The following is a 12,997-nucleotide window of genomic DNA, read 5'->3' on the forward strand; positions in this document are numbered from 1 at the left end:
CCCAATAGGGAGTAGGGCTGTGATTCATGTCTGTGCTTTGCTACACGGGGGTCATTTCAATCCGCGGTGCTAACTGATAAGAAGTTTGCATGGTTTTGTGTTTCTAAGCGTTTCAAGTGATTTTAATTTTTTAATTTTTTTTTTTAAATATTTTGTGTGTTGTTGCAGGGCACATCATATCCTTTCAAGGGACCCTTCCCTCCCATGTGGAATCCTTTTGCCTACTTAGACTACAACAACCTGTGGAGGACCTTGGATGACATGGGAAAGGAGGTACCGTACACGCCATCCAGACTCCAGAATGCGCCTCCTCTCAGGGGTTACACAAAACATAGAAAGGCCAGCTTTTTAAAATGCTCCAGGCCATACCATTTAGACAGTAAAATCACTCTCATTCAGGCTTGAATTGCTACCACCAGCCGTGCAGCCTTGTGTTCCTATAGCATGGGATAGAGGAGTGGAGGGACGGGCTAATCATCAGCATGGATTCTCTCTGTCTAGTCTGTGCAGGAACCTTCCATTGGCACTTTTCACAAACTGCAGTGCTAGTCCCAGTGTTATGGCTAATCTGCACTGCCATATCCCTCTTTAAAAAAAACAAACAAACAAACCCTGTCCTTTGTTGGATGTACGCATCCTATGTTAAGATCTGTAGTGAGAGTGATCATGTGCCATCTGCCTTTCCCCCACCACAACAGCGAAACACACACCAAATACCTCCCAGCAGCATTCAGAATCAAATACATCCAGCTGTACCTGGATACTGATAGCACTTCCACCATCTGGAATTCTCTGCCCTTTTCTGTGCATTTAGAGAAAGATTACATTCAATTTAGAACATCTCTTAAAAGTTTTCTTTTTATTCAGCTGTATCAATATTACATTTAATTTTATTTTAGTAGAATTACTTTTACTTGCTGTTAATTATTCTTTTACATTTACTGTATTCTTATGCTGTCTATGTCATAATTTTATATTGTATTTATGTTTTTGTTAATATTACTTCAAGTTATGTTAATAGTAATTTTTATTTTCTTGTTTAATTTCCAATTAATTATCATAACTTTTTAGCACATTGGCTCCAGTTTTATTGTCAATTTTTTTTATGATGGTTATTGTTTTAATGTTACTTTACTTTACTATCACTTTACTATCATATTTTTATTGTACATCACTTTGGTTTACTTTGGTGAGAAATAGTGATTAACCAAGTCAATAAACTAAACTAAACTAATCCTTCCAGAAGCTTGGCAGGTGTATGCTTCTGGAGCATTCTTCCTCCCTAGGTGGGACTTTGCTGAGTGTTTCATTGCAAAGAACACTGGTGGTCCTGTCTGGATGACAGGCACGGTCTGCTGTAAATTAGTGTTATTATTATATATCTTGCTATATTTACGTTGATGATATACCATTTTTTTCCAATGCCACCCTTAACCTTCTCACAGTTTATCTATATACCATCAAATGTTGGCTAACTCACAGTAGACTCTCATTAAATTTAAAGAAAACTGAGATTATTTTTCTCTACAGAAAAACTGAAAATCCTTTCCCATCTATATTCAGTTTCAGAGAATATTCTATACCAATCAGTTCACAAACTCGAAATCTAGGAATAATTGTCGATTCTAATCGCAACCTAAAATCTCATTCTAAACTTTTGGTACAAAAATCCTGTTGGAAGCTGCACATGTTACGGGGTTTAAAGCCCTCCGTAGATTACAGCAACTTTAGGATGGAGATACAGTCACTCATCTTCCCATGTTTAGATTACTGTACTTCTCTTTAATTTCTCTTGAAAATTCAGCCACTAGAATAATATCAGGTACTTCTAGATTTGAGCACATCACCCCTGTTCTAAAATCACTACAGTAGTTGCCTTTTCAGCAACGTGTGCAGTTCAAGACGTTAACCATTAAACAACGACTACCCATATGAATCAATCTATCTTTGAAATTACACAGACCAGGGAGAAATCTCAGGTGAGAGAGGGCCAACATTTACTTGATATTCCAAGCCACAAACACATTCGCCTTGCTGAAAGTAGAGAAAGTATTCTTTCAATAGCCAGAGGGACACTATGGAACCAACTGCCAATGGCCATTAGAAAAGGCTTAAAGACCCATTTATTCAGGCTTGCATTCGATTGATTTCTTTAAAGACCTTGTTGAGATGAACGTCCTAGCCACTTATTCAAACCTTAGTGTGCATCGGCCAAGGCTCCTGTTTTAAGTGATTTGATGATTTTCATCAGCTGAGTGTCCTCAGCTTTATGCTTTGCTTTTTGAGATTTTTTATAAACCTGTAAGTTTATAAATTTTGATGTTTGTTTTGGATTGTCGCAGTAGTTATGTGTTATTTATTGTTTAAATTACTGTTTTATTCAAATCTCTTTTATAATGAGTTTAATTCTGTTCTTTAATAAGTTTATATATGTGAACTCTGTAAGTTGCCCAGAACTTAGGATGGTGCAGCCTGGAAATATTTTAAATAAATAAATAAATGTAATGCCTCTCTTGGTATATACACAGCTAGGGAAGGAAGTACCCATAGAAAATAAATAAATTACACTCCTCCCCTCCCCTCCCTGAAATGTAACAGCGGATTATTTTACCTTAAAAGGAGAAACAATTGTTGTGCAGCCTTCCTATCCATCCCAGTCTGCCAGGTTGCCAATCGGCCAGCAGAGAACCTGAAATACAAGTACTGGGCCCTGCACCCCCACCCCCACCCTGTAGTATAATAGCAATAATGATCTCTCATTTCAAAAAATCACTTAAAACTTATCTTTTCCAACTTGCATTTAATATTCCCACCCAAGATCAAACTTAACATTTAACATATACCACCGACTTATCCATAGCATTCATCCATCTTACTCATTTCATCACATTCCCTCCCTTCCCTTCCTTCCCTTCCCCCCTCCCTCTTAGTTACATCATCGTTCTTTCACCCCATTCCCTTCCTCCCCTTTTTCTTTCCCTTCCCCCAGCAACAGTAAGTCCCATGGCAACAATGTTTTACGTTTTATTTTACTTTGAGTAAATGATTTATTTTATGCTAGAATTTCTTCTAGCTATTAATTAACTTTTATGTACATTTTAAATTTAATTTGATTTTGACTGTTTTTCTTAAAATTTTTATTTTACCCACTGTAAACCGTTTTGACAAAATTTATTTTTATAAAACGGTATATAAATATTTTTAAATAAATAAATAAATAAATAAATATCTACACTGCAAAGCATGAAAGCCTTCACTTTCACAGAAATACATTCAGATGGTGTTGGCATGTACAGATTTCAACATGCTAAGCACACAGGAATGAAAGCAAAATGTCATGGGGTACTGGAAGATAAAAGACAAGATTAGAATGTCTAATATTAAAGCATGCAAAAGCTTTTTCAATGAACAATAAGCCCCAAACGCTGACGGTGGTAATGTAGTGGTCGACACTGCAGACACACTCATTGGCCTCCAGCCCATCTGATGCTGAAAGGGGCCAGTGCATTTTCAGACATTATCAACAAATATGATCAAAGACAGAACAGGAGCCGCCCAGTTAAGTAAGAATCAGGTGAATTTATGTGCTCTGGATATCCCGAGAACCAGCCCAGTGTTAAAAAACTCAGGGTTTACCTCTGCCAGAGAGAGTTTAACTGTGCTCCCATCGAAAGTGAATGTGCCTCAGTTTCCCACGCCGGCATGTATTTGCAATAGCTCAGCCAAAAGAGAAAAGTAATTTCAACCGTTTTAGGTAGAGGCCCACAAGCATTACAGTGTTTCAGGAATCACAGTAATTTTAAACCGTTCTGCTGCGCATCCATTCATCGTTCTAGCTTAAACCAAGGTGACCTCTGCCAAAAGCGAAATAAAAAAACAAATCTGCCTCTTTTACTCTAGATTCCCAGTGATGCTCCATGGACAGCACCACATGCGGAGGAGTGGGACAAGATGACCATGAAGGACCTCTTCGACAAGCTTTGCTGGACAAAGTAAGCGGCTTGAATTTCACTGGCGCATGCTCATGTATAAACTGGAGTCTGCTCATGTATTAAGGAAGCAGTACAAAGCTACAGCAAAGTGCAGCAGCAGTGGGTCTCAATGATACCAGTCCTCTCCCCTCTCTCAAACTCCGCACTCACACAGGCTGATTCAGAAAAGTGCGCTCAGCCCAACTCACAACTTTAGTCGCATCTGAACACTCATTTTGAGAGTGTAAACCTTACTGCTGAAGCAGTGAGTTTTATTTATTTATTTATTTATTTATTTACATAAATTTATATTCTGCTACTTCCACAACAAGAGTTCAGTGTGGATCACAATATACAAACATTCATAAATCATAAAACACATCAATCAAAAACATAAAAAATATAAAATCATCAGCATTTTAAAATCATGGATACGCTTTCTTGAACAACCAGGCCCTTAAACCTTTTCTAAAAAATTAAATATCTTTCTCTTCTCTAAGCCTTAATGGAAGTGTATTCCATAGTTTAGGCCCTACATAAGACAGCACCCTCTCCCATGTCTTCTGCAATCTAAAATTCCCCAAGGCAGGTAAAGCCAACAACTTTGCTCCCGAAGATCGTAACATATGCGATGGAGTATACCAAACAAAAGTAATTGCCACCACACAATGATTATTTGAGTATAACAATTTATGGATCACCACTAATATTCTAAATTAAGACCTCCATTTAACTGGAAACCAATGAAGAGATTTCATAACCGGAGAGATATGCTCAACATATCATAATCAATCTCACTGTTGCATGCTGTATCAACTGTAAAGTGCCCGGTAAGCCAACCAGTAATGTACTACAATAGTCTAAGTGGTTTAATACCAAGGTCTGAACCACAGTTCTAAATTAACTCACCTTTAATATGAAAAGTAAAAGTCATAGAATCTTTAACTTGGAAAATGTAACCTTTGCCAAATGCTGTACTTGCATTGTAAACATCAACTGTGAATCTACATAAATCCCGAAGACTGTAATCTAAAATTGTATTGGGACTAACTCACCATCATACTGTACACTTAAGATGTTATTAAAAGGTAATTGTTACCTACCTATAGAAAAATTTGGTTTTTCCAACAATTAAAAAAAGACCATTAGTTAAAAGCCAGCCCTAAATTACATTCAAACTCTCTTGTATTCTAACTTCTGGTATTTTCCCATCCTCTCCACTTGGCACAAAAATCTGTAAATCATCAGCATATGTATAATAAGCCACTCCCAACAATTTCATCAGGCTTCCAATCAACGCCAAAAACAGATTGAAAAGAACTACAGACAGGCAAGAGCCTTGAGGGATCCTACCAATACCTTTCTCCACAATGAAAACAAGGATCCAATCTGCATCTGCTGTGTTCCGCCATGGAGAAAAGAGGTAATCCACCTCAAGACCACTCCACGTAAACCATACTCACATAACCGTAAAATCAGCATTTGATGGGAGATAGTATCAAATGCTGAAGCAAAGTCCAGGTGCAACAAAACCCCAGTATGATTCTGATCTAATAACTGATGCAGCTTATCTGTCAAAATCAATACCAGTAATTCCGTATTATAATTTTTTAGAAATCCAAATTGGCCTTCATTCAACACTGAGGCCTCCTCCAAAAAATCCTCCAGCTGAACCAAGACACATTTCTCAATAATTTTTGTCAATGTGGGAAGATTAGAAACCAGTCTAAAGTTAGACAAATCTTTGGAGGATAACTTAATATCTTTTTGAATCGGTCTAATAGTAGCCGCTTTTAATTGAGATGGTAATGTTCCCTCATAAATGATGCATTAACTATTGTCCTAATTAACTCATAAAAATCCTGGACAAGGATCTAAATAACAGAAAGTTGATTTTAGATGATCAATTATGCTAGTCATTTCCCTCAATGAAACTCTTGTAAAATCAGACCATTTCTCTTCAACATTCAGTCCTAGAGGTTCAACGTCATCACTCATACATCTTACTCGGACATTAGCACAAATTCTGGCAACCTTGTCCGCCAAATAATCAGCTAACTCTTCACAGGAAGGGTAATCCCTTATATCCATAGCATGTCCAGAGATTAACTTCCGAACAGTAGCAAACAAAATCATAGGGCGTCTTACCGCCTTCTCAATCGTTTTGGCATAATATTCCCCCCCGGACTTTCTTACACATTGACCTATGTGTTCAGATTTTTTTCCATAGATCTGCGTTTCATCACGCACAGTGTGCATTCTAAAATGGGAGAACTGCTTAGTGCCCTTGCATAGAAATCCTATGCAAATGAGGGCATTAAGCAGTACTCCCCGATGCAGAGAGGTGCACCTGGAATTTCTTATCACTGGAAACTTAACACCTGGGGTCAAAGATGGTGAAAACCAGCGCACAGTTTTTTAGCGCCCAGATTACCGCGTCAACCTGTTAGTGAGCAGGACACAGAGGAACTGTATGGCTGCATTTATGAGAGCTATATAAGAGAGCTCCTTTGAAAGATAGATGCAACCCCCCTGTAACAGGCGCCTTGAGATACCGAGGAGTAGGGAACAATGGCTGGAACTCTGGATCAGGATTCTTCCATTGGGGGGGGGGGGGGCAGCAAAGCTGCAAGGCCCAAAGGCATCAATGTCCAGTCACTCAATAACTGTCTCCAATCAAGCAGTGTTGTTCCAAAACCCAAACTTCACTGAAAAATAGTAAAGTTGAAGAAAATTACAAAAATCCTCTTTTAAAAGTGTACTTGTTCCAGCAAAAGGAACAATAATGAACAAACCAGGAAAGCAGAAGGAGTTCTCAGGCACGCCTTCTGGCCTCCCTCACCTCCAAGACTCTTCCCGTAACACAGTCTGCAGCCTTTCAGAAACAGCTCCGTTCCCTTCTCCTTTGAGATGGGCACCCTGCAAAGGTTTGCACCCGCAGTGTCTTGCGCAAAGATAGAACACAGCTATCTGTATACAACTATCCTAGAAATCCTACATTGCAGAGAAAAAAAGGTTTACAGAGGGTTGAGTTTTCCTCCCTCCGTAACAAAACAAGGGGGAAACTCTTGCTCCCACAACATAGCAGAAAATATAGAAACAGACCCAGTGTGGAAAGCCGTGTGGCCTTCCCTGGGGAGAAACCTCTCTAGAAAGCAGACCAGCACACTTCGTGCCTCTCTCCGTTCCTCTAGACTCACTTCCCCTCTAATGCCTCAGGGAGACCCTTGTATAGATTTTTGCAGAGCCACGCGTGTTAATCTATGGTGAAAGCTTATTCAGCTTTTATATCAAAGACACAGAAATAATCGAAAAGACCTCCAGGACCATTCAGGTTTCTCATTTTCCTTACTTGCCACAGACCCTATTTATTCTCTGGCTGTACCTTGGGATCTCCCTGCACTAAAGATATCCTCTGTGCCAACAGAATAGGAAGAAAGAGAGAGAATAAAGGAGAAAAGCAGTGCATTTTGGAACAAAAAGATGGAAGGCACAAGTAAACTTTAAGCCTGTGTGTAAAGGACCGCTGAGTTTGGAAAAGCATGAAATTTGTAGCTCGTTTTGGGATTGGGGGGCAGCAGTTTTACAGAGGCATCTTGAGGAGGTCCAATATAGCAGCTTGGAGATGCCAGTTGACGCTGTGTTCAGACCTGTGCCTCGGTGCGCATCCTCCACTGTCTTTTCTACCCAACTAGTTTTCTGTCATCAGCAAATGAAGTATTAAGCTCCCCTTTTCCATGCCCATCTCCAAGCCATTAAATTGTAGTGTTTCATCTCTCCATCCCCACACCCCCGGCTCTTGTCTTAGGCTCAGGTCACACAAAAGATTTATAACATAATTAAAGGGAGAAGGCCATCTATCTACCAGACACGAGTGCTTGGTTGCTAGGACAAGAAAGACCATGCAGACCCGCTGAGGAAGCGCATCATACTGTCGGGGTACAGCTTGTCTGGTCCCTCAAATTGTTTGACACCCCAGGCAGAGCATCCCTTTTTTGTTTAAGTATATATTTTAATGTGCATTTTGCATTTTGATAAAGGCTTCTGCTTCTAAGGATGTCGGCGAGGCCTCTGGGTACTCTAGCAAAGCTGGTACTTCTCTGGCTCTTGAATTGCTAACACCAGACTTGCCCTTCCTGGAGATGAAAGCTGTTACATATCAAAGAAGAATATCTAATCATAAGCTTGAAATATTATCCAGCAATGCACTTGTCCTCTCTTGCTCCCATTAGCGGTAGTTTATTCTTCAGTGATTTACTGGAAGGCAGTGGGCAAGCAGGGAAAGGCGGTAATGGATGGGAAAAATACAGCTGCTCAAGAATGTAACCTCTATCAAAACAATGCGGGTGTTTCCAGCTGAAGCATGCCGCCATTTTGTGGTTTAGGAATCCATAATTCTTTATCGGGAAGGATGGCAAGAGAAGCAGAATTACAGCTGGCCTTCAGAGTAATGACATGTGTACCCCTTTGTAGTGCTTTATGAGACATAAGTACTATTGCTAAGATTGTCCTAGATGGTGATCCTTAGAAAGAGGGATATTTTATTACACTGTAGGAATATATTAATGATGCCTCCAGGGATCTCACAGGCCATCATTTTATCCCTGGAGTAATGAGTAAAACAAGGAATCATCTTCTCGGCTAAGGGGAAATACATTTCACCAACATCTTTTCTCAAGGAGCAATGAGATTGTAGAAACGTCTGCTAGTCGAGATGATCATGGCTGCAGTGGTGATGGTCTATTTCACAGGACTTCGGCAGAAGGAGACCACAGTGGTTTTCCATTGCTTTCTGCAGTGCACAGGACCTGGTCTTCCCAGGTGGTCTTTAGGGAACATTTGTCTCCAGATAATATCTGAAATTGTTTGGATTTCAGAAACCTAAACAACCCGAATTCTTACAGATCAGATTCTTTACACTTCTTTTGGGTTTCTTTATGAAGTTTTTATTGTGACATGCACTAGCTCACAAAGAATTGCAGTTACATTAGACATTGCTTGGATTTGTTATGGCAACACCTATAAATCATTCTGGATTCAGCATTACCTTAATAAAACCTTATGCCAAATAAGTTTCAACTTGCCCTTTTTGCACACATTAAAGTCTAAATACCCAGCAGTAAGAGAAAGCTAGCCGGGTCTTACGTATGCTTGGCAGGAGTGTGCAAGCATCTATCAGTCCCTCCTTGAAGTGGGTCCATCTGTCTGGTTCAAGGTCTGGCGTTGGGGACTGCTGGCACATGGCAAGGTCACCCATCTCCAAGGCTTAAGCAAAAGATAGATGCACAATATCCAGGTCTGAGGCATCTCTTATCAGTCCGAGACAGCAGACAGCTCTCAGAACATGGGAAGACGGCTCCTGAGAGGCTTGTAAGTGACTTTCAGCAAGTTAAGACAGGCAGGGACCACAGAAAGTGTTCCGGTGTGGCAGCCAGGAACCTGTCAAACAGGCACGGACAGCAGACCGAAGAAGTGGCAAAACAGGGAGACCATTCCTTTGTCTTAGGATGTTATAGGGGCCTTTCCTTCATTCATCCAACGTAGACCATCTGATTGGATATCCCACAGTCCATTGGGGTCGGGGTTTCTTTTCTTTTTTCCTCTTAACAGGCATATTCATGTGACTATGAGCAGGTGCAAGCAAGGACAACTTGTTGACTAGCATAAGCTGTTTAAATGGATACAGTGTATGTCAGAGCCATAGCAGCTTCAACAAAGTGTGTTTCCAGCTGAGTCAGCTAATTTTATCTGCACAGACAATATCCCGTTTATAGCATAATGGCAGTTCTTACAACGCTGCAGCACCCATCCTGTCTCGCTGGACTCTATTTCATTTGGTTCAGCTGGCATACAATTAAGGGTGACCTGGCTAGCCTCTATATGACACCTATCCTGATCCTAGCCATGCCCAAACTTGCTGAGTATCCAAGATTTAACAGCTTCAGGCTCAGGCAAGGTGCTATTTGGAGGGGTGGAGGGTGATGCCGGCAGTACTAAAGTTCAAACAAGTTCTGGACAGGTTTTGGGAGGAAAAACATTGGTGGGGGTAAGAATGTAGTTGGTTTCTTTTCCTATTTCGTGGGCTGGACTTGCAGGGCTGCACTTTTCTCAGCAGAATACCTGGCAGAGATCAGCGCCACGGTTGTAAAAAAATGTTGTTGTCCCTGTCGGTAGCACTTTGTGAGGGTGTGGACCTGCTTCTGCAGTGGAGATGAGATAAGTAAGCAGCCTCAAAGAAAAATAAATGATTGACCACAGTGCAAGAGCAGAGGAAGGGGAGAGGGGGGAGGAAATCCATCGGTGGGCTGCAGATGATGCGGAGGCGGACCCTTGGCCCGAGGTGGTGTTGGCGCCAGCTGTGGGGGGAAACCCACACAGGTCCCCACCATCGGAAGGTAAGGCCGGACGGGAAACAGAGGCCCCGCTGGAGCTTCGCCAATACCAGCCCTCATTTCCCGCAGGTTGAGCCCATGGGTGCCGGGGCCGGCTGGACATAGGTGGTCCTCCGCGTGGATGATCCCGTAAGGATGGCCTGAGGGTGACACACCCGGAGGGCAGCAGCTGTCGAAGGAGTCCACTGTAGAATGCAGCTGGCGAGACCGAGAGGCAGGACCAGAGGGCTGGCGAGAGGTAGGCAGCTTTGCGGGGAGAGGAATCCAGACGGGAAAGTGGAACCTGCGTGGGGCGCAGGTCGGGTCCAGGTGAAGAATCGGAGGCAGGCGGCAAGGCACGAGGTCGAATTCAGGCAATGGGTCAGAACCGAGGAATTCGTCCGAAAGGGAGATGGAGGCAGGAACTGGTGCTGGAACTGAAGCAGGATCAGGAAGGCAGGCAACGCAGAGCACAGCTGAACAGCGTGGAGACCTGTTGCCAAGGCAAGCTTGCCTTATATAGGAGAGTTAGTAGATGTCATCAGAAGGGGCCGCTGGTGACTTTCCCGCCGTGGTCCCTTTAAATGTAGAGGAGTCGCACGTGCGCGCCTAAGGCCATTAGGCCAGACAGGAGGCGGCGTCTGGTTGCGTGGTGGGGGAGAGGCTGAGCCGGGCCTGGAGGGACTCCCTGCCCTGCGGAGCACTCCGGGAGGCAAGAGAGCAGCATGGGAGGGGGAGCCACTACCCACCGCCACTGAAGGAGAAGGGGCCTGACCAGAGAGCCGGTGTCAGGGGTGAATGAACCCGGCTGTGGGCCTGCGGCGGCCGGAGAGCACAACAGCTGAGACAGATAGGACCAGCGGGCAATGGAGTCCCCGCTATCTCCCAGGAAACCTTGAGAATAACTTTCCCAAGACCTGACAGTATTAGAGTGCTGTAAAAGATACTTCTCAGAAAATACTAATTACTTATACGCAACTACAGACCAGTGAGTCTGATGTTTGTGCCATACAAAATGCTAGAAACTATGATAAAGAACAAAATTGCTGAACGTACAGATAGGCATAGTAAAGTTTAATGGGACAAAGCCAACATGGATTTAGCCAAGGGAAGTCTTGCCTCACAAATCTGCTTCATTTTTTTGAGGGTGTAAATAAACATGTGGATAAAGGTGAACCGGTAAATGTAGTGTATCTGGATTTCCAGAAAGTATTTGACAAAGTCCCTCATGAGAGACTTCCTAGGAAATTAAAAAGTCATGGGATAGGTGGCAAAGTCCTATTGTGTATTGCCAACTGGTTAAAAGATAAAAAACAGAAAGTAGGGCTGAATGGTCAGTTTTCCCAATGGAGAAAGGTGAACAGTGGAGTGACCCAGGGATCTGTACTAGGAGCGTTGCTTTTTAATGTATTTATAAATGACCTGCAAATGGGCACAAAAAGTGAGGTGATCAAATTTGCTGATGACAAAAAATTAATACAAGTTGTTAAATGACTAGAGGATTGTGAGAAATTGTAAGAGACCTTGCAAAACTGGGAGACAGGGCTTGCAAATGGCAAATGAAATTTAATGTGGACAAGTGCAAAGTGATGCACTTAGGGAAGAGCAACCCAAATTATAGCTACACAATGCAAGGTTTCACATTAGGAGTCACCACTCAGGAAAAGGATTTAGGCATCATCATTGATAATATGTTGAAATCTTCTGCTCAGTGTGCAGAGGCAACCAAGAAAGCAAATAAAATGCTAGGAATTAATTAGGAAAGGAATGGAGAATAAAACAGAGAATATCATAATGCCTCTATCTCTCCATGCTGCGGCTTCATCTTGTGTATTGTGTGCAGTTCTGGTCACCACATCTCAAAAAAGATATAGTAGAATTAGAAATGGTACAGAGAAGGGCGACCAAAATGATAAAGCAGGTGGAACGATTCCCTTATGAGAAAAGACTAAAGAGGTTAGGATTCTTCAGCTTGGAGAAGAGACGGCTGAGGGGAGATATGATAGAGATCTATAAAATAATGAGTGGAATGGAACGAGTAAACATTAATCATTTGTTGACACTTTCAGAAAGTATAAAGACTAGGGGCACACAATGAAGTTACTAGGTAATGCATTTAAAATGAATAAAATATATTTTTTTTACTCAATGCATAATTAAGCTCTGGAATTCATTGTGGTGAAAGCTATTAGTGTAGCTGCATTTAAAAATAGTTTGGACAAGTTCCTGGAGGAAAAGTCCATAAATCATTATTAAGGTAGAGTTGCAGAAATCCACTGCTTATCTCTGGGATAAGCAGTTTGGAATCTCTCTACCCCTTGGGATCCTGCCAGGTACTTGTGACCTGGATTGGTCACTGTTGGAAACAGGATGCTGGGCTTGATGGACCTTTAGTCCCACCCAGTCTTATGTTTTTCTGTTCTTAAATGTAAATGATTAAGATTACTGTTGCTTTATCACTTGCTTTTGTCCCCTTTGAATACAATGTGTACTAACTTCAGAATGCTTTGGATTTAAAAACAGAAGAACGTAAGAAATGCCCGAGAGCTATAAAGCTCAGCAATGGCCAGTCCAGATCCCAAATACCTAGCAGATAAAGTAGACCTATTTCCTGTTACTAACTCCCAGGGATAGTAATAGCTATCCTTATGTTAT

General features: G+C 41.8%; 1 protein-coding gene across 1 annotated transcript in view; it reads left to right on the plus strand.

The window, feature by feature from the left end:
• The window catches only part of LOC115092335 (amine oxidase [flavin-containing] B-like), a 112,197-nt gene that overhangs the window by 70,818 nt on the left and 28,382 nt on the right, over positions 1 to 12,997 (plus strand). The window contains exons 4-5 of the mRNA XM_029603125.1: positions 169 to 273; positions 3,901 to 3,992. Coding sequence (XP_029458985.1) covers positions 169 to 273; positions 3,901 to 3,992 — 197 coding nt within the window. The remainder of the gene's footprint in view (positions 1 to 168; positions 274 to 3,900; positions 3,993 to 12,997) is intronic.

Source organism: Rhinatrema bivittatum, chromosome 5, assembly GCF_901001135.1.
Source record: "Rhinatrema bivittatum chromosome 5, aRhiBiv1.1, whole genome shotgun sequence".
Lineage (NCBI taxonomy): Eukaryota > Metazoa > Chordata > Amphibia > Gymnophiona > Rhinatrematidae > Rhinatrema > Rhinatrema bivittatum.